This window comes from Pholcus phalangioides, unplaced genomic scaffold (assembly GCF_987345545.1).
Source record: "Pholcus phalangioides strain wild (caught in Gottingen) unplaced genomic scaffold, Ppha-v1.0 ptg000039l_1, whole genome shotgun sequence".
In the NCBI taxonomy this organism is placed as follows: Eukaryota; Metazoa; Arthropoda; class Arachnida; order Araneae; family Pholcidae; genus Pholcus; species Pholcus phalangioides.
In genome coordinates this window covers 3,251,818-3,278,454 of record NW_028301625.1, presented here as the reverse complement: position 1 = coordinate 3,278,454, position 26,637 = coordinate 3,251,818, and the positions used below count along the sequence as shown (strand labels likewise).

The 26,637-nt window shown below is 34.0% G+C and overlaps 1 protein-coding gene across 1 annotated transcript in view; it reads right to left on the bottom strand.

Annotated features, from left to right (window-relative positions):
• The window catches only part of LOC149065463 (voltage-dependent calcium channel type A subunit alpha-1-like), a 426,448-nt gene that overhangs the window by 269,224 nt on the left and 130,587 nt on the right, over positions 1-26,637 (bottom strand). Inside the window, exons 13-17 of the mRNA XM_089253992.1 lie at positions 14,182-14,294; positions 13,499-13,608; positions 7,386-7,517; positions 5,984-6,056; positions 4,772-4,889 (exon numbers count right to left, since the gene is read on the bottom strand). Of these exons, the coding sequence (XP_089110118.1) occupies positions 4,772-4,889; positions 5,984-6,056; positions 7,386-7,517; positions 13,499-13,608; positions 14,182-14,294 (546 nt within the window). The remainder of the gene's footprint in view (positions 1-4,771; positions 4,890-5,983; positions 6,057-7,385; positions 7,518-13,498; positions 13,609-14,181; positions 14,295-26,637) is intronic.

Here is a 26,637-nt window from a genome sequence, read left to right as displayed (position 1 = left end):
AAAACCAAGAGAGCTTTCAAAGAAAAAAAACTTCCTCATTGCTGATATTCGAAAAGCTGTTCTTTTTTTAGAATTTAAACAGAACAGTGTTGAAAACACAATTTGGACACTTTTTATTATTAATATCAATTAGAGACCATATAATTACATATCAATAGGTATTTGAATCATCATGGGATCACATGGTCAATGTTGGTGATTACAAAGAATTCCTAAGGAAATCAGCTAGTACAATTGTTCAGACAACTAAACAACAAAGAAACTAATTATCTTTTCCCTGATCTGAAATGTCCAATTATAGGAACTGCAAACATTTGAACCATGAAAAGAATTCAAGAAAGGCATTGCACACATTGCAATTTTTTTCCTTCAAATTATTCTTTTGTTCAATGTAAAAGCATATGAGAAGTTTCCCTTGAGTGACCATCACCATATGTGAGTGAGCACCAGGGTCACATGTAGATGCTTGGTCACCTGGGGTAAGTACACATTTTGATGGCCCCTTGTAATGTTGAAGGAGAGGCTAAAGGGTGAAATTGGCACCCTGTCTGATCCATCACATGGGGCACCAGACCTACCTGCTCCCCTCCCTGTTGTGGCCTCATGGCCTCCACATCCTAGAGCAGAGCCCTTAGGCTGAGATCTTTGGCGGGCCCTTCTGCAGTAAATTTATAGCACAAAAAAAAAATTAGGATATTATGATAATTGTCTCAAGCCCCAGGGCTGGAGCCCTGTCAGCCCCACCGTTATGGGACCATGCGTGGCCCTGATGAGCTCACTGCAACTTTTAAGACTCGACACTCCCAATAACACACAGGTGCTTTTTCTATCCAATTAGCAATTGAAATATAACATTATTCTTAAAGCAAAAAACATTTGACAGCCTCCAGAAAATTATGTGTTTTTTCTAACTTGAAACAGGCCATCTTTTTCACTCTGTGCTACTTCATATTTTATAGGTTTCTATAATTTGCTAGAGTTTTTTCATTTTGAATTGAGAAATCAGAAACTGGTTAAAACTCTGTCTGACAGAAAAGAATGTTGTAAATCTTGTTTTTTCGTTTAATCAGGAAGTTAAAAGTTCTAAAAAAATGACTTTTTGAAAACTTTTACCAGCTCGGAGTGAATATCCTTGAATCCCAGAACTTATGTGAACCCTATAGGACACCATGTATAATAGATATATTTTCAAATTTTTTTGGGTTTCGTAAAATAACCTCATAACTATTAAGAGTTCTGCAAAACAGACTCATAACCACCAGGGGCTCCATGAGAGCTTTTATGTTGGAAATCTCCCCTGAGCAGTATATAATAATGCAAGACATTTGTCTCTTGTCTTGAAAAAGCAACAACTTTTGATATGAAATTATATGAACTCAGACTATTAGAATTCATCAACTTTCCTATAAGCAGCAACTGTGTGTATTTTGTTTTAAATTTTTATGCTATCTAAATGTCTTCACATTTTATTTTCAATGTAACTGTATCGAGACAATTTTGTATCACACGGTCAGCACACAACAGCAACTGCACAGTGCTCCCATAAATCACTGTACCTGCCATGATCTACGACAACAGTAGTAACATAAAGCAGAATCCAGACTGGCCATGCCAGACAACACAAAAAACAATTTTTAAGCATGCACAGGGTAATTCTGATGGGGTAAAAGAACTTTGATGAAAAGGGCGGGAGTTCACACATATGCAAAATCTAGCAATCTTGCAATAAATTTGCTTGAGCTGGTGAACTGGTTTCCAAAACATTGGACATTTAGAAAAATAAGTTTTAGGCTGTTGCCAGATGAGCACAATTATTGCCTTATGCCAAAGTTGACAGAACATGCAACACATTGTCAGACAAGCGCTATTTCTTACGGAGAAACTAGATTCATGATAGATAAAAATTGCCCATCTGTCAAGTGCTGTGCAATTTTTTGCTGTCTCCAATCGTCTGGCAACTCTAGGTATTCTTCACCCCCCACAGCATACACCAAAAATAATGTACGTGCAATACACTCATAATTTTAACACTTACAAATTTTCTGCTAAAATCTAGAGAAAAATCTCATTTTTGGCTAAAATCGAGAGAAATTTTTAATAATTCCAGAGAATGGGAGGAAGGGTAGAAAAATCTGGAGTCTTCTGCCTAAATCTGGAGAGTTGGCAGGAGTGATTTCCCAAGTCTTCATATTTAAAGCATTGATACACCCCTTTAAACACTTTGATTGATATTTTCTTTGAATGAAAATTGATAAAGCAATAAATATGTATATAATACCAGATAATTAAATTTTAAACCATAATTTCTAATTTACATACTATTACAAATACAAATACAACGCCACAACAGGCAAAATGCCCAACGAGGTGGCTGATAAAAAGATGCCCATAAAAATATGGTTGTCATATGTTTCAAAAATACAGCAACCCAATTAAAAATGCAATTAACACAAATTACAAACAATATATACACATGATAAAATATTATACAATGCCCATAAAGAATACTTATGGTTGTCTTATTCTAAGAATGGATAGCTTCTCGATTTACCCCAACATGTTTATCGTATTTCTTTTTAAACGTGTCAATTGTGTTACAATTTACTACCTCCGGGGGTAAGCTATTCCATTTATTAACAACCCTATTGGAGAAAAATTCCCTGCGACACCATAACCTTGCATTGTCCCTCACCAATCGATACTGGTGTCCCCTTGTAAAAGCAGTCGATTGACGGTGTACTAAAAGTTCATGGTCCATCCTATCCATCCCATTGAAAATATTACTAGTTATCCATAAAAAGAAATCCTTTTAATTATTCTTTGAACATTTTTTGTAGGCATTGCTTGGGGAAAAACTTTAAAACTTTTGTTTTTATTTCTGTAGATCATATAAATGGTAGATTTTCCAGTTCAATACTCTTCACACAACATTTGTTCTGGTGTTCTGGCGTTTAAACTTTTTTAAAAATTGAACTTTCTCACATATACTTAAAGCATTATGTCTCTATTTGCAGTTTTCACCTGCCACATCAAGTTTTCGGCATGCTTTAAAATTCACTTAAACAATCATAAAAAATACTAGAGGGCTAGAGAAGTTCTAAAACACTAAGATTAACTGTACAGCATTGGAAAATGAACAAAAAAAGTTCTTTTGATCAAAGTTGACTTTCTGAATAATCACATTCATTAAGATACATAGGTGCCATCACTGTTTTCACTTTCCCAGGAGACAGAAAACCATGGTGAACACCAATAATACATTAAAAAGAAAGAAAATGGCTGTTGTAATAAAAAAAAGTCAAAAATGCATAAAGAAATAATATCACTGGTTGAGAGAAAAGTCCTTGGCACAAGTGTCTGGATTAGAGAGATTCCATTGCATTAAAATGCATAAATATGTAAGTGATACACCATACTTTCTTTTTTTGCTATTGCTTTTTAAAAAATGTGTAGAATTATAAATTTACTTGTGTGATATAAGCAATAAAAGTTTAAAAAATGTTTTGCACATACAAAGCTACACATTTAAGGGTTATCACTTAAGATGTATCCTATTCATGGGCTGAATTTAATGAAGATCAGTCAAAAAATTTAGATTTGTATTGGGAACATACGCACACACTAGAGATATAAAATTCTTGGTAATAACCTTTCAGAGAATATTCTCTCTGGAAGGGCTACAAGAATATGTATTTCCATCTTAAGAATTCACCATTTGAATTATATCTAAGAAATATGTTTGGGAATAAATTAAAAAAAACCAAATTAATAGTAACTTGATTACATTAGTAAAAAAATGTTATCTTGTTTGATTTCTCTGCAAACAAAAGATACTGTTTGCAAAACATTTATGTAGTCACCATTCTCGAAGAAGACAGAACTGTTCTCAATGGGCGCTCTAATTTCTCACAATAGTAATTAATTCTTGCATTCTAGATTACGATATATTTTTGCTGCTTCTCTAAAACATCTCTAAACACATGCTGCTGTCTAATTGTGAAATATATTAGAATCTTCCAAACTGACAATCAGCATGGTTGTCAAAGCATTTTTTTTAAATGAACAAAAAAAGTAAAAACGGGTGAAGAAATAACCTCTCTGGTTGAGAAAAAAGTCCTTGGCAGAAGTGTTTTTAGACCAGAGGGATTCTACTGCATTAAAATGCATAACTAAGTAAGTGGTTTCCATCAACTTCACTCCTAAAAAATGAAGAAAACATAATTTTTGAAGCTTTACGTAAAAGAATCTAGGTGGAAATATGTATATGAGCAATACAGAATTTTAGTGTATGTTCATTGAAGAAAAGAACAGTTCTGTATCTTCTTAGAATGAATCATATAACAATAGCTTCCTTTGAACTTATTTCTGATAGCTTATCTTGTTTTAAAATTATTTTTTTACATTTTAATCTTTAAAGGTTTCCAAAATCTTCATAACAAAAACTTTTGAAACCTGTCACCATGACTGAGAATATTCTCAAACTATAAGTTGTCATTATGAGGTGATTAGGCAAAAATAGTTTTGTTTTAAATGTTTCAGGTAATGAAAACTGAATTATATTTCATAATATAAAAAAAATTAGTATTTTTTTCATTATGTAAAAGAAAAAAGAATAGTCTTGATTATTCTCCAATTTTTACATCCAAGAGAATATTTTCAGAATATTCCTGCTCCCTTAGAATATTCTCACCTCATATCTCTAACACAGACAGATGGAAAATCAATTATTGGTGTGTGTGTGTGTATATATGATATAGTGAAACAAGGATACAATTCCCAAACAACACAAGTATAATGAAGTACAGGCTGTAGATCATCCCACCATGTATCCCTCCTTGTGATTCAATGCCACTATACATCACTTCATTCCAATCCTCTCCTGTTAAGATCTGCAAGAGAGAATATGCCTGACATACAGTGTTAGAATTCATAAAAATTATTGTATCAACCCTCTTTTAACACAGACCATATATTATTCCCACTAATCCTCCTATTCTATCTTCTATTTATTTGCTTTTAGCTTGATTGATAATCTAAAATATACTCCATTTACATATCTTCACACATTTGCTACATTAGCATGATATTTAGAACTTTTTTAAACAGATACATCATTAACTACAACATTGAGTGCTTACTATGAAGAACATTCCCATTTTACTTACAAGTTCATTTTAAAAAAAAATCAATTTCAAGTAAAAATAAAATTTCATAAGGAATGGACTACTAATTTGAAAATATGATTGAAAATATGCAATCGTCATAAAATAGGTATTATTGTAATAATTATTCACTGTATAAAATAAGCAACATGGTTACTTAAAACATTTTTTCAATAGGAAACACTTATTCACCTTGTTTGCTCTATAAAAGCCCTTGACATGGGTGTAAGTGCCACAATGCATAAAAGAGTTCATAATAGCTTCGGATTTCTTAACAATGCTAGTAATGGTGCATTATAGAATTTGATTATGATAGAATATTATTATTTTTATTAGATTTATTTATTATTATATTCATTATTATTTTATTAGAACATTAGAGAAATTGAATATGATAGAAAAAAAGAGATATTATATTTTGGTTAATTTTTTATTCTTGCTATAATATTTAATAAAATATTGTACTATCATTTCCTTTTTGTTATTCTTAAAACTAGCTTTTTTTTCTAAGTGAAAACACACAAAAATTAGATATACTTGCTGGAAAAGACGAAGATAACAGTTATGTTTCAACAGTTTAAAAAAAAGCATGAAAGCTAAAACCTATCTTTACTTACTGGTATAAGCATCCAGGGGGAAAAAAAGAAAACATAAAAGATAACATCAGAAACTTACCTGTGCATTTTGCCAAACATTTCTGTCTATAGTCCATTATTGAGTATCAGGAAATTTAAAATTTACCTCCAAAAAATCTGTTTCAGTTGCAATCTATAAAAAGATTTCTGTTTAATAAATTTAATGAATTATAAACTTTTCCTTACTTGAAAAACTGTGAGCAAAGCAATTGGAAAAGAGTTAAAATTTTCAGGAGGTGTTCCATCTTCAAAATTGAAACTAGAATAATGAAAAAAAATTCATTAATCTACAAATAAAATCTTTATTTAGTAAACTATGCTAAGCAAATAGTTCAAAAACATATCCATGTATTATATTGATGAATATATTATATATCAACACATTTCTGTTCTTTTTTTTAGTGTTTTCCTCATCATTTGAAGAGTTATACACATTTTATTAGTCTTTTTTCATTTAAAATAAAAAATAATCGATTTTAGGTATTCTTAGTTGATTGCGTGAGATGAAAAAGTCTTCAGTGTTCTTCTAAACCAGTGTTTCCCAAAGTGGGCAATGGAATTGTCCAAGGGGGCGATAGAACCTACTGATTTAACATAGGATCCTATGGGTTTACTTGAGTTGGGGGGCGATGAGAGGAAAAAATTTCTGATGAAGGGGGTGATGGAACAAAAAGTTTGGAGACTATGTTCTAAACTAAGCACAACTCTGATCCATCACCATTGGACTGAAGAGAACTGATCTAATTTAACGTTAAACTAAATTTTTTTGGATGTTTTAGATAATTTAAAATGGAAAGGGAAGGAAATTATTATTTTAATATTCTAGCAAATGTGCAGTATCTCCTACAAGATATACTGCATTTTACAAAAATCAAGAGGATAAATTTTCCTTGTTGTGGACAATTGCGCATCTAACACTGAAGTTACTAAGCTGCAGGTGATCCACATTGAGTTTCTGAGTTTGAAAAACCTACCAGTTCAGTGTTACAGCCATCAAGAAATTATTTATTCCTTCAGAAGAAGGAATTACAAAAAATTGCTTTAGTAGAGAGCTTTTTTAATTCTATAACTTGTAAAACTTTATGAAATTATTCTTTTTGCCACAGTGTATTTCTCAATCACCAAATTAAATGAAATGAAGTATCTCCTAACGCATAATTACACACTCATTTGGACATACAGAATTTAAAAAGATGGAGTAAAAATGGATATTGGAAGATTCAATTAATGGATTCATGATAGCAGCTTTTTAAAAATGAAACACTGAAGTTCATAAAGTACCGACTTTTCAAGACTAACTGAATGTTGATGTTCACATCACAAATATTGAAGAGCTTGCTAATAACAAAATCATTTATCAATCCTCTTAGTTATCCAAAGAAAATGAAGAATCAGAGTCCTAAGAGGGCAGCAATACACCTACACAGAGATAAGTCCTATTAGGAAATCCTGCTTCTGAGAAAATTCTGTGTGCGCTATACTTGGAAAGAAAAAATTCTGTTGTTTTGCATTTGATTCTTGAATTGTGTTACATACTTTAAATCAATAAAACATTAGAAGAAATGAAATGAATGAAAATGTAACTTACGCCCCTCCAAAAAGCTGCATACCAAGAAGTGCAAATATCAAAATGAAAAGGAAAAGCAGAAAGAGCAAACTTATAATTGAACGCATACTGCTGAGAAGAGATATAACCAGGTTTCTCAAGGAGGACCAATATCTGTAATGAATAGATAAAAAATAACAATCAGAAATGATGTCACTCTTCACTGCTTATACAAAGCATGAAAAACTAGATACCAAAGGAAGATGAAGATAAATTTCAGAAAAAATTTTGCGTGCCTCTGTGGGGAATTGAACCACTATCCCTCCTGCAGTATGGGTAAGAGCTCTCATTCAGCATACATATACACTCTAAGGGTAAAAAATGCCAGTCCTCTGCAGCTTAATGGAGAGCACTCACCTGGACTGTGAGAGGACAGTGGTTTGATTCCTACAGAGGCAGGTGAATTTGTTTTTCCAAAATTCATCTTCATCTCCACTTGTTATCTAGTCTTGCGTACATTGTAAAAATAACAAGTATTGAGAAGTTATTTTTTCAACTACATTAAGTTATAGCACATAAATTTTTGTTTTGCTGATAAAATGGTGCCTCTCAATTAGACACTAATCTATCATCTAACTAATGCCAAAAAATTAGGAAGCTGTCCAACTACAAGACAATATTTTCCATTTAAGTCCATTTAGCAATTCTATGCATATACACGTACAATACTGAGAAGTTTACTGTCACACTTTGAGATTGTTAAATTGCAGGATGCTGAATCGCAAAGCACCACTGTATTATTATCATTATTCACATTGAAAACGAGTAAACTTTTTACATTAATTCTGCGAATCTTCAGAAAAAAATATTTTTAATTATCTCTAGTAGCACAAAGATATCGTTAGAATATTGTACCAATACTGGTCCGATCTTGGAGCGTTGAATGAATATCAAACGTCAGAAAGAGGTTGGAAATTTTTACATGCCCGATATCAAACGATATAGTAAAAATGCATTTACTCAATAAATACAAAAATATCTTTTTTTCTAAAATAGTTTTACCCTCATTTTTACAGCATTTTGTTTTGAAGGAGAATACCCAATATGATAAATAGTCTCTCTTGAAATAATCCTAATTTTCGCACATCATAATGTCAAAATTGTCATTTAGAACGACAATGAATGGTATTTGAAACGATGTTCATTTCCCTCTTCCAGCTTCCCTGTCAGTGAACATCAACAACAAAAACCACCATTTTGAAAGAGGGCAATGCATGGCGTTAGTTACAAGCCATTAACACTGGTGATTTTAGTATTATTTTTGAAATATAAAGAAGTGACAGAATCGTTGATGCTGAAGACCCTGTTTATAGAAAAGGTAAGAATAATTTTATTGCTATTGAACTGGAGGACAAATTTTCCAAGATTTTGCTAATTTTCTTATTACTATTATTATGGCCCAAAGATCACAGAAATGAGAAATTTAGCAATAAAAATATAGAAGTAATGAAGTGCATTCATTTGATTAAATTTTGTGCTTGTAATAAAAATGGTACTTTAATTTTTTTTAAAGCAATTAGGAAATCATCAAAATTGTTAGGTCATTTTAACACCTAACTTGTCTGTCACACTCACTGTTTGATTAAAAAAGTAATGAAACATGTTATTTCAACTTCTGTATCCGCTACTCAGAAAATAATGTATGTGGTTAAAGTATGCAATATATTGACCTATTTTATTTCCTGACATCTATATATTATGTGCATACATTAATTATATATATAATTAGCAGGATCTCATCCTGAAGATCCTGCTAACTACGTTGCCCAGCTATACAAATCAACATTTTTTCACTCGCACATGTTATATTTGGACTCACAAAATTAGAAGCCATTTACACAATGCAGAAACACACTTTTTTCTTTGATTTATGATTTTATGATGAAATTTATTGTCCATTCTTCCCACATCTATCTTTTTAATATATCATAGGTGTACAAACTTTTTGTCTTATGAGAGGTCATATTTCACCCCAGGGTTACTGTTTGTAGGCTGTATAAGAATTAAATTACTTCTTTAAGAGCCAAATACAAATGAAAATCACTGACACAATTACTATAAACATACCCTTTATATAGGTGAAGAGGTTTTTATGAACGCCACTCCATATTTGTAGTTTACTAATTAATTCTATTTCTTACACATACTACTCATACATAGGCTGACCATATTTCCTCGAGAGGAATACGAGATATTGAGATTCCAAATACGGGAAAATACAGGACATCGCCAATTATCACCAAAAATGATGCCAAAACCGAGCAAAGTTGAAAAATATTGTTAAAATTACAGAAAAATCACAATGACGGGAAATGAAACGTTACTGCAAATTGCAGTGGATTAAAATGAATTTCAGAAAAAAACGTTCACCAAGACAAATGTGGGAGATTAATATTCTCATTTATAGTTGTAATTATCATAATATAGTTTATTAGTTGAAAAATAATTTCAATCTTTGACTTCAATAAAGAATAAAAATTCAAGTAGACTTCGTGTAAAATACGGAAAAACCCGGGATACTTTTGCCAAAAAGTCGGGACGGCCAAAAATACAGAAAATACTGGGACTGTCCCGGGAAATACGGGACATATGGTCACCCTACTCATACATACATTTAACTCTACACATCTTAAATCATGCTCTACAATGAAGAAACATATACATTTTTGTGTGGACCAGAGTTTGTGCACTCATGTTTTTTATACGCCCAGCAATTTAGCTAACAAAAGTGATCCTCTACTATGAATAGAAGAGCCTGGATCCAATTACCCATGGATACTGCAGCACTACTATATAAGCAGAAACAGCTTAAGGCCCAGATAACTTGAGTGACTCTCTAAATAAGAAATTTAGGTGAAGATTTCACCTATATTATGAAAGTGTAGGTTGTTCAAATCTTTTTGACAAAAGACAACATTATACAATATAAGCTACTCGAAAAAATACCCAACACTGCCTCACAAAAGTGGTAACTGCACAGAGTATAATTGTGAGAGAATTAATTACCATAGTTTAAACTTATGTTCTAGGCTCAGGCCAGTAAAATATTGAGCATTGTGAGACTTTCAATAGATATAATCAAACTGGCTCTCCCCTATCACCTTCAGATTCACTTATATTGGGGGAGAGACTCCACCTTTCAAACCCTTATTTCTTTACAGTGGTCCCTCTATATTTGGGAGGGGGGTTATGTTCCAGGGGTGACAGTGAATAACCAAAACCCTAAATTTTTGTTCTTTAAGCATCTCATTTGTAAGTAGAATGAGAGGGGGGGGGGGGGTCCAGTGATTCAAGGCGATGCTTTCTGGAAAGAACAACATAAGGTCTGTTAGTTGCTTCTTCTAAGTTCTAGTTGATTTGTTAGAGTATAATAACAAGGCTTTCTTTACCAATTTTTCTACATGTGAAAAACACACCACAGTTAGGCCCATGGGTGGGCTGACAGGGTTCCAGCCCTGGGCCCCAGGACGATTCTCATTATTTTTTGTTTTTCCACACTATAAATTAGCTATGGAGGAGCCTGTGAAAGGTCTCAGCCTAGGGGCTCTGCTTCAGGATGTTGGAGCCATGGTTGGGTCTATTTCATGGAAACAATCCATTGCCGATTTAAACTCCGAAGCCTTTGCTATGTTGCTGATAATGAACTTGTCTTCTAATGATCATCTTGATTATCTTTGTAAACTATCGCATCAGTTTCAGACGCAGTCAGCTGGATTAATCTCTCTTCTGTCAATTTCTGAATTGCTGTTAATTAATTTTTTAATTTCTTCTATGTCTACTTTAGTGAGCCCTTCTCCATTAACAATCCAGAAAAAGTGTTTTCATAGTCCAAGCTTTCCCATTGTTCATACAAAATATCGAGAGATGCAATTTATTCTTTTCATCAATACCTTACAGATTTGAAGATTAAATAATGACGGCTATAATGTGCAAATTATGCAATAACTTGCATACTTTTTTATCGCACCCACAGAAAAACTACTTACTACATGAGAGATGAGTGGATCCAGAGCTATATAGTGGAAGGTCTAAGCAATATCTGATTGAATTTGAAGTTCTTATTTCTTGATATACTTGACTGTAGACTCATTGATGCCATAATAATGGGAAACCACAGCAATGAAGTTGACCGTTGTCAATATTTCAAATTTTCCTTGCAAGTTTTTTACTTTTGGAAACATTTAAACAACAGTCTTTATATAAATATTTTCAGAAGCACCAGAAAAACCTTTAAGAGGGATTTTTTAAATGCTTATTTAGCATGTATAACTTATATTTTGTTCTGATAGAGAATTGACACTTCGACAGTGTTTTGAAAACTGGGGAAAGAGACAGTGAATATAAATCCATGAACACTGAGGGCAGACTGTATTTATTTATGGCACCCCCGGAACATATGAATTGCATTAACACTGTAAAAGTAATAATAAATATAAATAAAATAATAATGCTAATAATGAAAATATAAAAAAAAATAGTCAGAAGGGAAAGGACTGCATATGGAGCCAGGTCAAAATTTTCAATAGTGGAAGCATATCTTGTGTAGGAGGCACATACAAGTTTTGATGGCAAACTGCTCCATATTCTTGCAATATCTGTACCCGTGGAAAAAGCAATCTCTTCTGGCTATTGTTATTCTTATTTGGAAGTGACGCCTATGCAGGTGTGGATCTATGGGGGAGGGGTGATCACCCTGGTAACCCCCCCCCCCCCAAGCAAACTATGTGGCCCATGTCTCTGTGAGGGTTTTATTCGGCAAAAGAGAGAGAGATTTGCTCCAAAGCGAGCGAAAAAGAAACAGCTTTCCTTATATGGTTTGTAAGGTTTTAACAGACATCGTTCATGAGAGTTCTTAGGGCTGTAAAACCACTGTAGGTTGAAGTTTTTACTCAAGTGCCAGATTGACTTCCAATGCTCTACCATAGGATTGGGCGATTTTGTCTGTGTTATTTGATTGATTGTAAGTTTTACTTGGATCTCTAAGGGCCGTATTCACAGACAGGGTTTAAACTACAGTCACAATTTTTGGATAGAAGATCGACACAGATTGGTTAACTTCAGGTTTTTAACCAATCCGTGTCGATCTTCTTCAAAAACATTGCGACTATAGTTTAAACCATGTCGATGAATACTGCTCTTAGCTCAATAGAGACAGGATTTTTTACTTTTAAAGTCAAAAGTCATGTCTCTAATTAAGCTAAGAAACCCATATTACTACAGCAGCCTTACAGCCCAAAAACTTGGATGGCTTTTTAATTTTACCCCATGTTATAGGAAAAAACAATAGTTTGTCCATTTTGTTTTAAATTTTGACATTTTTAAAGTTTCAGTTATATTTAGGCACCATATTTTTTTCCTTCAAAGTTTTTCAGAGTCCCCTTGGTCACACCTACCATGCTCAAAACTTATACGCTATTCACTGTGTTAGATTTTGAAAAAAAAAATGTGTTTCGGATACAGTCACCTCTTTGGATGTAAAATGGTTGTAAATTGTCTTCATAGAGATAGACCAGGGCTGTGTTTAGTTAGTTGGTAAGTAAGTTCCCTTGGCTATTATTTCAATAATTTTATGTTACTGTACTTTGGTATAATTGATATAAATATGTTCTATGGTCTTTATTGTCTTTTTTTAGCCACCTTGTTACCTGTTGTAGACTTATATTTGCATTCAAATATATATAATCATGACTGCCTAATAACTACCATAATATAAATCTACGTTTAAACAAAGACTATTTCTTAGTGATCTAAATGGTTTAAATATTTGAGTGTATGCTGAATATTACGGTGTAAATCATAAATCCATCAATAATAATTTTTCTGTATAAAATTTGTGATCAGGTGAGAGTTGTGGATTCTAACTTCTATAGATGATATGAAAAAAACAGAGCTTCATTGCTTTTTCTGAATTCAGCAAAAGAAATTTAGTAATCAATACATATGGAGTAAAATTTTTGGCCATAGAAATGTTTAAAAATGTGACAGAATTATTTAAAACTTGAAGCTCAATGAGTTTTACACTATGGAAATTGAAAAATAATGAACAAATTGTAATATTTTTCTAATTGACCAAGTATTTCAAATTTATGTCTTACTTTGTGACTTTAAATATCCTGAGTAGGCGGAGTGCTCTAAGCACGGAAAGACCAAATGATCCTTCTCGGTAACTGGACCAGACAACTTCGAATATACTTCCACATATAACCTTAAAACACATTAAATTTGTTTTTATGTTACTCTTCTATCATGATCAAATGTTAAATTACACATTTTCATAAAATGACACAATAAAAGTAACAAATTGCATATGAATCTTTGTATGAAATCTGAAATAATTTCATGTTAACAAGATTTTTAATTCAGAATTTTATATGTATGTAAATACTCAAGAAACATTACTTATTATATTACTTATTAAATGTTTAAAAGTAAATCAATGATAGAGCTTGTGGACAATGAATTCCTATACTTTTTTGTTTTGTAGACAATGACTTATGAACTCTATTCTACTGGATAATATTAATATAAGAAATTGAATGTGCTATGACTATAAAATGAATTTTATTATTTTGTGCTGATTTGTATTACTTGGGTGACATTAAAAATAAATGATAGTGGATATACTGTAAATACTCAATCATGGGCAAGACTGATTTTAGAAATCCTTGCCATTGTCAAATAATGTAAAATATGATATTTTCTCCTACTCTTTCTGTTTTTAATTGAGCAGTTTTAAAATACATTAAGTTATACTCATTTATGGTTAAAACATACTCACAACACAATCAAATCTATTGAAGGCAGATTCAAAGTATAGGCGAGGCCCGAGGGCATAGATTTTAATAAACATTTCACAGATGAAAAGTCCCAAAAATACAAATTCTGCATAGTCTGGAAAGAAGGATAATTTGAGATAAGCCAACAGACCAAAAAGAAAAAAAATATTATAGCAAATTCCATGAAAAAATTAATGCAACATATAATAAAACATATAATGTGAAATAAACAAAACTAATAAAAAGTTTAAAAATTTGTCATATCCTTACTTGAAATAATTGTTTTATGCAGTCATAAAAAGCACAACAGAAGTTTGTGACACACACAGTATACAAATACCCCAACTTGTTTGGATTCAGAATTACATAATTTTTATAGAAAAATGTCCAGTCCCTTGAATTTAAGCAAAATTTATAAATGTCACAGAATTATTGCAGTGATGGAAAATATTATGGTGTGACAAATAAGAATTGTGACTAGTTGACCACATGTATCTTAGCTAAGGGGATTTTTAAGAGGCTAAATTGTCCTATGCCCTTTACAATATATGACCCACAGTATCAAAAAAATTGAGCACTTCTATTTTAGTACAACATGTTAAGAAATCTGCAATTTTTCATTTTTTTTTATTGTGAACTTAAAAAAAGACTGTTGTTCTTATATACCCTTATGGTCCCAATTATCTTATAAATAAGTAATGCAAAATTATAATCCAATATATGTGCTTATTGTCAGTTCCATCCAGGCGCAGATCCAGGGTGATGTGTTGGGGAAGGCGATTTTTTACAGTGAAGGTGCCCATCGGTGAAGCCCAACCCGTAGCCGGTCAATTTGTCGCACTCAACTTGTCGCGATACAAATTTGTCGCAGTGTCAATTCGTCGCAATGCAAATTTGTAGCAGTGTCAATTCGTCGCGGTACAAATTTGTCGCAGCTCCAATTCGTCGCGATACAAATTCATCGCAGCTCCACTTCGTAGCTGTACAAGTTCGCTGCCGTGTCAATTCGTCGTGACGTCAATTTATATATTACAGTGCAGAATCAATTCGTCGAACCGTCGATTCTTCACTGTACATGTTCCACGCGACCTTGTATGTAGGTTTTTGTCTGACACGTGAAATAAACACATGAACAAAAGTGTACACGCAGTTAACTGAAAATAATTAATTTTTGCCAATGCAGAAAGGTCATTGAAATAAAAATTACAATATCAATTACATTTACAAATTTAACTGCATATAAAAGTTTAATTACATTTGAAAATTTCAGTTATAAAAATTTGAAATGTTAAATAATTGATTTTTGCTGTGAAAAAATTTCAATATCACGTGGAAAAATTTCGGTTCGCATGATATTCCCCAAATTACAGTGAGCTTATCTTTAATGGTAAATTTCTATCTGCCCCATGGGCTAGAGAGTTTCTTCCCCCCCCTCCTTCGAGAGTCACCAACATTTACCATTACAGTATCTCCATAAGAACCTGAAATATTTAATTAATTAATAATTCAATTAAATTAATATTTAATTTTCACTGTATAAGCCGCACTTCCCGCTTTTGTTGGGATTTTTATTTCTCACAGCGAAGGGAGTTGGGCGCAGATCAAGGGTGGAAATGTACAGTGCTTATGAATGACGATTCGATGAAGTTTTCATAATGCCCACAGGATGAGCACCGACAAAGGCAATGTAATCACCAATAAGAAAGATGACTATGGGTCAGTAGCATAGATATAATATAACCATTAATCTTATGTTTATAATCAGTCGCATATCTTTGGCTGGCTTGTTTGAATATTTTCACATAGTTTTCATTAGCGTCTAAGCTTTTGGTACTGGGGGGGGGGCTGAAAATCGTCATTCATTCCGTTTATGAGGGACTCAAACCTGTACTCAGGCGGCGAAATGGTGCATTGCATTGTATATTCATGAGTTATTGGAGTTGGGGGGGGAGGTTTCAAATGGCATCAGCCCCCAGTTCTGGTGGCTATGGTCGGAGTGTTTGAATATTATTTCGATGTGATAATACAAAGTGATTTGAAATGTACACTGCATTGTAAAAAAATAATTTGAAAATAATACTTTTCGCAGCTGTTACACATAAAACTTAGATACATTGTCATAAAAAATTCCTTAAAGATATATTCTCTGCATGGATACATTTAATAGTGAATTACGGAAATCGTGCTGGGGGGGGGGCACATTGCATTCCCCAACTTCCTCGCTGAAAGAAAAGGAAATCCCTGCAGAAAGCGGGAAGCGTGGCCTACACGATGGAAACTAAATTTTCAAAATTTATTTGATCCTAATTTATTATTTGGGTCAGCTCCTAACACCCCTCACTGCGAGAAATGGAAATCCCGACAAAAAGTGGGAAATGTGGCTTATACGGTGGAAATTAAATTTTAAAAATTTATTGGATCCCAATTTATTATCTTGGTGTACGTTCCAATGTCCCTCGATGACTTCAATGAATACTTTCCTTCATTTGTTAAAAATTAAAACAGAGATGGGAAAAGGGAACATTTCCAATAAATGAGAAAAAAAAATTAGATCCATTTTTTACGCCTAAAGCAACTACCCTATTTATAAGATCACAACAAACATATGAATTTTAAAGCAATTCAAATTTGTCGCGACGAATTGACAATACAGCGATGAAATGAGTCTGCGACGAAATGAGCCTGCGACCAATTTGTACCGTGACGAAGTGAACCTACGACAAATTTGTACTGCGACGAAATGAACCTGCAACAAATTTGTACCACGACAAAATGAGTCTGCGACAAATTTGTACCGCAACGAGTTTGTAGCACGACGAATTGACGCTGCGACAAATTGAATGCGACGAATTGTTCCCGACAAGTTGATCGCGACAAATTGACCTAGACACAGCCCAACCTAGTGTCCGCAGGTGCCAAACGTACTTAAAATATAAATATATAAATACAACGCCACAACAGGCAAAATGCCCAACGAGGTGGCTGAAGAATTAAAATTATTTAAAACTTTAAATTAATTTAAAAATGAAATTAAACATTAAAATTAATTTAAAAATGAAATTAAACATTAAAATTAATTTAAAAATGAAATTAAACATTAAAATTAATTTTTAATTAAAATTAATTAAAAATTGAAGGTAGTTAAAAATTAAAACTAAATTAAAATTTATATTTATAAAAATTATATATTTTCAATAAGCAACACACTTATTTAGAAAATTGCTTTGCAACAACTTGTGTTGCAACTAATGAATTAGCTGTTTTTGACAATAAATTTGAACATATGTGCCAGCTACCCTCATAAAAATTACCATACGAAAAAAGTTTGAGGTGAAGACTGAATAATATGTGTTATATTTAGAAACTTTGTAAGGAATTCTGATGCACATTACCAGATAAAAAAAATTATATTAACACAGTATATAGCGCAATTGTACAAATAAATGAAAACTTTGCATATGAAAAGAGAGCAGAATATTAAAAGCATGTGAAGAATTATCATTTGAAGATGTTCCTAGAATCAGTGCTGTTGAAAGATAAACCACCCAGAAGGGGCCTCTCTCCCCCGACGACATTCCAGGAAGAGGCCACCCACACTCTTTAGTTTTAGTTTCAGTTCCTCTCTTTTTTTTCTCCTTTTTCTCTGTCTGTTTATACGTTTATGTGTGTGCTTGTTGTAGACGAGGACGGTCATGCAGAAACATCCTCCTTACATAGATGAATTAAATATCAGTTAATTGTTATATGATTCAATACTTTCCTTATTGAGAATCTTCTTCCTATTGAAAGAAACCTCTATCATAGTGGCGTCCACTGCAGGACAATAGGATACGTGTTCTTAATATGGAATCTTGAAATCGAATCTTTGAAAGCAGCTCGTGTTTCACGTGCAGTCTTCGTGCTTCATTCACGAGATGCTGTACGAGTATCGAAGCGGCTTTGGCAGATGATTCCAAGCAAGTGAATCATGAAGCTTCATTGAAATTATTGACCGATAAGTTTAACCGCTTGGAGACGGTGCAAGCACAAATTGCGGAAATATTGTTGTCAGCAGAGGATACATCCGAATTCGAAAATGTTTTCGAACTGGCAGAGGAATATCGTGATAAATTCTTGCTGATAAGCAGTATTATAGAAAAAGAATTGAAAAACGCGGATTCCATTGGGAGTCAGTCAACTTCTCAGAAATGAAAGTTTAAGCTTCCAAAACTTGTGTTGAAAACATTCGGTGGTGATCCTAGAGATTACTTGGCGATTTGGTCTCAATTCGTAAAAATTCACGAAGATGATGACATCGCAGAAGAAGATAAATTCCAGTATTTGCTACAAGCTGTTGTTCCGGAGTCAAAAGCTGCATGCCTTGTACAGAGCTTTCCACCGACCAAGAGAATTATGCAAAAGCTATTTCGAAGTTGAAGGACAGATTTGGAAGGGACGGTTTGTTGGTCCAAATATACGTCAGAGACCTTCTTCAAATGGTCACGAGGAATGCAACTTCAGGAAGAAACAAGACAGATCTTGCAGAGCTTTACGACAACTTGGAAAGCAAATTGATGGCATTGGAAAGTTTAGGAAAAATGAAGGAGAAGTTTGCTGATTTTCTGGAGCTACTCGTAGAATCGTGTCTACCCGAATCTATTCTCCGAGCATGGGAAAGAAACCGCTCTAGTGAAGATGCATTGGAAAGTGGTAGTGTGTGCTCACTAAATAAACTGATGCAGTTTCTTCAAAGTGAAGTTAGAAGTGAAGAGATGATTGCTCTAGCTCGCACAGGACTGGGTGTGCAGAAAATGTGTGTGTCACAGAAACAGGAACCCCAACCACCCACCATTGCTGCGTTAGTTAACGCTAATTCTGATAACGGGGGTAAGCAAAATTTTACTTGTATATTTTGCATGAAAAACCATAAGTCGGCAGAGTGTCTCAAGGTTAAAAAAATGACACTTAGTGAACGGAAAAATATACTTGTCAAAAATCGAGCATGTTTTCGTTGTTTGAAAGTGGGACATTTATCTCGCAACTGTAAGATTAAAGTTAAATGCTTAAAGTGTGATAAATCCCATTTAGAGATTATGTGTCCAAATGAAGATACTAATAATGTTAGCTTGGATAATTCTAACAGTGTATTAAACACCGCTGCATTATCCAATCACTCCTTAACAGAGAATGTCGATTTGCAAACTCTTGCAGTGAAAATTTGTTACAATGACAAAGATATATTAGTCAGAGCACTATTAGACTCTGGGTCTCAGCGCTCTTATATTACTCAGAGGGTCATTGATAGCTTGAAGTTGCAATGGGCATCAAAACAAACCATAGTTCACAGTTTGTTTGGGGGGAAGGAGACTGCTCCAAGTATGCACACGGTGTATAGTTTGGAAATAAGGAATATGCAAAACAATTTTTCATGCATCTTAGAAGCTCTATCTGAAAATAAAATATGTGGATTTATTCCAAAAGTTAATGATCTTGCCACTTTGCAAGATATATAAAAAAAGAGAGGAACTGAAACTAAAACTAAAGAGTATGGTTGGCCTCTTCCTGGAACGTCGTCGGGGGAGAGAGGCCCCCTTCTGGGTGGTTTATCTTTCAGCTGTCTTAACGCATGGACCCGGGGGCCTCAGAAAAATGAGAATATCTGAACTTTTTGGGAATTTGCCATTTAGGGCCTCAGAAAAATCACTTGGCCCAGGGGGTCTATGATGTGCTTGAGACGGCCTTGCCTAGAATCCTACTTGCTACTTCCTTCTCCTTTGCTCAATAAAAATTAAGGCTAACAGTTAACCGGACGAAACAATGCACACAAATAAAAATTCATTCGTATGTATACAATATGCTTTTTTCCCAGCTTTTCAAGTCAAAGTAGGTCGATACTTTTAGTATAAATTTAATTTTTTGATCCCTGCAAAAGTATTAAACTAGGGGTCTTCAACCCGTGGCCTGCCATTGATATTCTGAAGGCCCACCAAAACATTTTGATTGATTGATGCAATATCATTCAAAAATAGGGTAAAAAGAAGATTTTGACAAAAAAAGCCACCAGCTTCATATAGACTTATAACAAGGACAGGCTGATCAGTATAAAGTATTTAGCTTCTTAATAAGGCCTTTAATGCAAAAAAAACCACACCATACACTTCTTTACCATAACTAACTTTGAGTAAATCCTATCCTCCTTGAGTGGGAGAATCAGAGAAAGCAGAAATGAATGGAATTTCCATGGTATTGTATTTCTAGGGTGCATGGTTGGGAAAGGAACAGGTAGATGTATACATCTTGATTGGTTGGAAGAAGGGATTTGTCCAATATTGGTCATGGGCGGAGATATGGGGGGGGGGGGCGTGACAAAACGTGACCCCAACGTCAAAAGTGGAGTGGACAGATCTAATGTATATATGAATTGACATTGACATCATCATCCTGCCCCCCAGCCTTCCAAGTCGATCTCCACCTATGATATTGGTACGGTTAGTTTACTTGTGTTTTTGGTCTTTGAAGCCTTTGATCAAAAGGCTTTTAGTCTTTAAATGAGAGCATGGTGGTGAATCGTGATAGCAAAAAAAAAGAAAGTTGAAGAAAAAGTGAGATTTTTTTCCAGAAAAGTGGTCATCCCTTTATTTTTTCGTCAAACACAAGGCTAAAGCAGTTTATCTCATTTGCAATGAGAGTGTAGCCATGATGAAAGAATACAATATTAAGAGACATTACGATACCAAGCATAGTGTGAAGTATTTTGGATTGGAGGGGTATTTTCAAAGTGAAAAACTCAATGAACTGAAATTGAAGCTGAACTATCAACAGTCATTATTCTTCGGAAGAAATGAACAGTCTGAAAATTGTGTTCGTGTTAGTTATATAATAACAGAAAAAAATGTGGAACGTGGGAAGCCCTTTGTTGATGGAGGATTCATTAAAGAATGTCTTCATTATGCAGTTGATGTGCTTTGCCCATCACAGGCTCAAGCTGTTTCGAACATTAGTTTGTCTGGTGTGACAGTAGCAAGATGTGTGTAGGATCTGTCAGCAGATGTATTCAAGACTTCCAAATCCAAATGTGAGGAATTTTTGTTTTACTTAGTAGCTATGGATGAATCGACGCATACAACAGATGCTGCAGAAGCAGCCATTTTCAGTTGTGGTATTGACAAAAACTTCAAAATTATTAACGAGTTAGCTAGTGTCATTGTACTTACGGATTCCACATGAAGTCTGACATTGGCCAGATGTGAGTTGGACTTAGGCAACATATTTGCAATAACTACAGATGGTGCTCCCTCTATAACCAGTCAGAAGACAGGGGTAATCACATTGATAAAGTCAGATGCCGAAAAATGTGGAAATACGAAGATGATGTCTTTCTACTGCATCATACGCCAAGAAATCTCGTGCAAAAAGTTTTTCTCCAACTTTGAACATGTAATCTCTGTTGTAGTGGAAGCGGTTAACTTCATTCGATCCAAAGGACTTAACCATAGACAGATTCAAAAATTCTTAGAGGATTTGGAAGCTGAGTATGGTGACATTATTTATTATACAGAAGTATGCTGGTTGAGCCGGGAAAAGATGCTTCAGAGCCTGTTTTCCTTAAAGCAGGAAGTTTGATGCTTTCATGAAATGCAAAGAAAAACTTATTGGAGTGTTTCAAGATAAAAAGTGGGTGAGAGATTTCGCATTTCTTGTTGATATGACTGGTCATCTGAATGGTCTAAACTACCGCTTACTGGGAAAAGATCTACTTATCCATAATCTTTATGACAATGTGATAGCATTCGTAACTAAATTAGCCCTTATTGTCTATTATTGACATTCTCAATTAATAATTCCAATAATTGACATTCTCAATTAATAATTCCAATAACTGACATTCTCAATTAATAATTCCAATAATTGACATTCTCAATTAATAATTCCAATAATTGACATTCTCAATTAATAATTCCAATAACTGACATTCTCAATTATTGCAAAATAAAAACTGCATACATTTTCCTAAATTATTGGAGTTGGCAAATAGATTTACAACTTGGAAACCGGACGATTATGCACAGTGCATTTCAAATCTGAGAATGAAATTCAGAAGCAGATTTTATGACTTCCGCAAGAACAAAATTTCTATGAAAATGTTTTCCTAACCATTCTCGGTCAATATCAAAAGTGTTCCATCAGAGCTACAATTAGAATTTGCAGATTTGTAATGTGACTCTGCAGTTAAATGCAAGTTTTTTGAAATTCCTTTATTAATTGATTTTTATTCTAAGTATGTGTCCAGAGAAAAGTATACAGAAATACGCAAATATGCATTGTTCATGTCTTCTATATTAGGGATCACTTACATATGTAAACAGTTGTTTATTCGAATGAAGAATACAAAATCAAAAACTAGAAAACGTCCGACTGATCAGCATTTGGAGAATACTTTACGAATAGCAACAACACAAATTTTACCTAACATTGAAGCTTTAGTCAAGAAAAAATAATGTCAAGTTTCACATTTATTTAGGAATTACATCCACTCGCATTCATAATGTAAGTAAACAAAGACTTCTTTTTTATTTGGTATGTAATTAATTCAACATATACATGTATAAACAAAAATCATCCATTTTCATTCTGTTTCATACAATATAAAAAATACCTAAAATAATTGGTCTTACCCCAATTCAGTTTAATTTTTTAAAACGAAGATGATACATAATGAAATCATAAATTTTTTTGTACATGTCACATTTTAATTTGTTGTATCTGAGTGTACGCAGGATCAACCTTTGGCAGAGGGGTGGGACACACAGAGATTGATTGGAGGCACAAGGAATCTCTGAGAAAAATTTAGATTTACCAACTTTCAAAAGCATTTTCAAGTAATAGAAATGTATTAATATAGTAAAAAAAGGAATTTTTTGATACTGTAATTTGAATTGTTTTTTAAATCATTCAAAATTAATATTTGTTGAAACTAATTGAATTGAATGTTTACATTTTTAAAAATATTTTGAAACATTTAGTTTGTTATAGTCTTTGGGGGGTGTCCATGCTATGTGTTAATGAGTGGCCTGCGGAACGCTACAAATTTTTTATGTGGCCCTCAAGCGTAAAATATTGAAGACCCCTATATTGAACGTTTCTCTTTGTGATGTTTTGATAACAATTAGGCAAAATAATATGAATAAAATAAGGATCTCGGACAATCAGAGAAAATGAATTCTGAGGTAGCTCGGATACCAGAAACCTCGTTTAATAGACGATCCTTGAATATTTGAAGAAAAAAAACTAATAAAAGCTGACAATATGGAGACATTAATTTTCATTTTCGTGCTTGAGAACATATAAATAAAAAGTTGAAATTGATGTTATTGCATGGATATCCACCTCAAAAGTGGGTCTGGCTCATTATTTTATATTTAATTTTCTGGGCTTCATATCTTTAAGCGAACTCAATATTTCAAAAATTGAGAATTGAATACAACTTTTAAAGTTATTGATGCGGCGAAAAACCTTACTCAATTTCCGAATTTCTATGCTAAAATCAGCAATTTTAACATTGATCTCTATGGGGGATTGTGTTTGTTTTCACCGAGTCGCATGGTTTCCTTGCATTAGATGTAGACAACGTCGCGGCGGCTGGATGCTCCCTCCAGTAATATAAGTTCGATGCTTTCCCACTTAGTACGATTCATTTTTGTGGTCCCATCTTTCGCTAATACTCATTAATATTTCCTGTTTATAGTGTTTTTCTGCTTACAATGTCTTTTATGACAGTTTTTGGAACTTTTTTGTTCAAATGCTCACATTCTGCAGCAGGGCTTTTAAGCTAGGTTTTTTGTGGGGAGGAGGGTTTGCTGAGATTTTTCATACTTTTAGGCCCCACTATAGGGATTTTGTAGCGTGAAAAATCAAAAAATGACAAGATTCGTCCTGAGCCCTGTTAATGTCATTATCAGTAAGTCTGCAAACGAATGCAACTTCATTCCCTGGAAAAACCACAGATGTGCAACTAAAGTAATAGAATTAATTTTCTTAACACCCACTTATTTTAAAACTTTAAAATTTTCACTTACCGTAAATAGCTTTTTTGATCTGGCGATTTTTTGGTACACCTCAAGCTGGCGTGTTTCAGGACTGAAGTAAAAAAAAAAGGAAAACAAGGACTAGAAAATGATGATTCATCTTATTTAATGGCTTGTGCTTTGTTGCGTGTTACCAAGAAAACTGAAGGGTGTACATTTGCCCCCCCCCCCCCGCAAAAAATTTACACATGCCCTTAGACGCTAGGGGGTATGTATGGGTGAGTATGTGACGGCCGAATTGTATGGAATCCGTGTAGAACCTTGGTGGGGAATACAATTGATCCTCCTCCAGCTATGACCTCTTTATTCTTTCGACCTTACCAGCAGAAGAAAGCTCAAGGTTAAACTTCTTCGAGTTCACAAATTTTAGCAAGGGGAAAAAATAAATAAATTTAAAAAAATTAAGGATTAATAAAGAAAAAAAAGTGAAGCAACTGGAGCTATGTTTGCTTGAAGGCTCTTGGGAGGGACGATCGCCCCATCACCTATTATTTAAAAGATCTTGCAAAATCTGATTGATCGCCCCTCCCTGGATCTGCCACTGGTTCCACCTTTATTGTAACTTTGGAATATTGTTGTCATTCAGGCCTTTGGAATATTGTTGTATATCAGCCACCTCGTTGGGCATTTTGCCTGCTGTGGCGTTGTATTTGTATTTGGTAAAAAAAATTAACAAAATCTGCAAATGTTTATGCAGTGAAAATTGTCTTGAATAGAACAGAAACATAGTCTAGTGCAGTGTTTCTCAACCACCGGGCCGTGACATCAATCGTACCGGGCCGCGAGAATATATTCATTACCCTTTCATTTTTCAAAGTATTGTATTTTCACGAATAACTAATTGGTTTATTTCACTATTATGGTACATATTATTTTAGTTTTTCAGTCTAAAAATCATACAAAGGAAGATGAAAAACTCTCCTAGAGTTCCAGATCAAAGGCTTCCAGCCACAATTATAAATTATAAGAATTTGGAGGATTCCTCTTCCCCTTATCGCACTGAAAATCCTTCGTTTTGGTGCAAGGCCCAAAGGAAAGGAAACATGTCTCTGGTCCTTTCCTCCCCCTCGAAACTAGTATTTTTAATTGTGTTTTTTTCTTTTCGTATTTTTGTGTATCCGTCTTCATGAGACCCAAACAATACAGCAGGGGTGGGGAATGTTTTTCCATACTCTCCGTCCCTTTCCCCGAAAATATCCTACTGCTTCAGGGCTCTCTCTGTTGACAACCAGATGACCCTGTCGTTTGCGTGTCCACGGTTTGCCATTGTCGGCACCACAGAAAATGTCCTGAAGACAAACAATAATGCCATGAGAAAACTCGGCATCCCACGTTCCTTGGAGACTGGAAAAACATCTGTGCTACTCGCCAAGCTGCATAACTTCAAAGGGGAATAATTGTGAGTGATTAGGAAAATTTGGGCAATAGAAAACCACCATCGACCATTGGACCCGTTTATTTATGGCCAGTGGTAAAAACCTCTTTACGATTTAGTATGTGTTCTCAGAAAAGAACGAAGTATTTCACACATGCCTTGCAAATCTCAGAGACTAATCAGTGAAGCACCATCTGTATACAGAAAATAGTGTGTTTTTGAATCGGTCATCAAGGTGCACATAACTACTGGTGATAACGCAAATACTGTTTTCTTTGCAAAAACGCAGTGAATTACGTTGCGAGAGTTTTCGTTATGATTTCCTTTCCAGAGTGTGGATAGGTTCACAAATCTCAATTTTTGTTAAAAAATAGAGAGAGGTTTAAGTTTTAGAGTAGAAAAATCGCGATCAAAGTTTTGTAATTTATCAAGTTACACAATTTAACATAAGCATCTATCCTGAATATACCGAAAAGTGTTTCGCCCAAAAATGAACAATTTTCTGCTCTTCAGCGGACTTTTATGGTGAGTTACAATATAGACGATTTTTTTATATCATTACCTTCTTTCTAGCTAAGAGTAAATGCAAAGTTCGATTGTAAAATATATTTTACACTAAGTTATTAAAAAAGTGCTAATCAATAAGTGCTGCGTTGATGTAAGCTCAAAAAAATTCTATTGCCCACTATGAATGAAAACTTCATATTTTTACACACTATGCGAAATTAGTCTGTAGAATTGAATATTAAGACGTCTCGATTGATTTGTGATCAATTGAATTTTTTAATGAGGTAGAAGCGCCGAAATGAAGCAAACGTTGAGGGGGGCTGAAGGTTGCCATTTGTCCCGTATATACGGGCGCAAGCCCTTATGCAGGAGAGTGAGTGGAGCGTTGCATTGTATATTGATTATTGGTGGCTCAGCCATCTCATAAAATATATTGGGGGCGCTCAAACAGCCTCAGTACCCAGGTTCCGGCGCTTAAGCAATGATGATGTTTACTGCAGTTGCTGATGAAA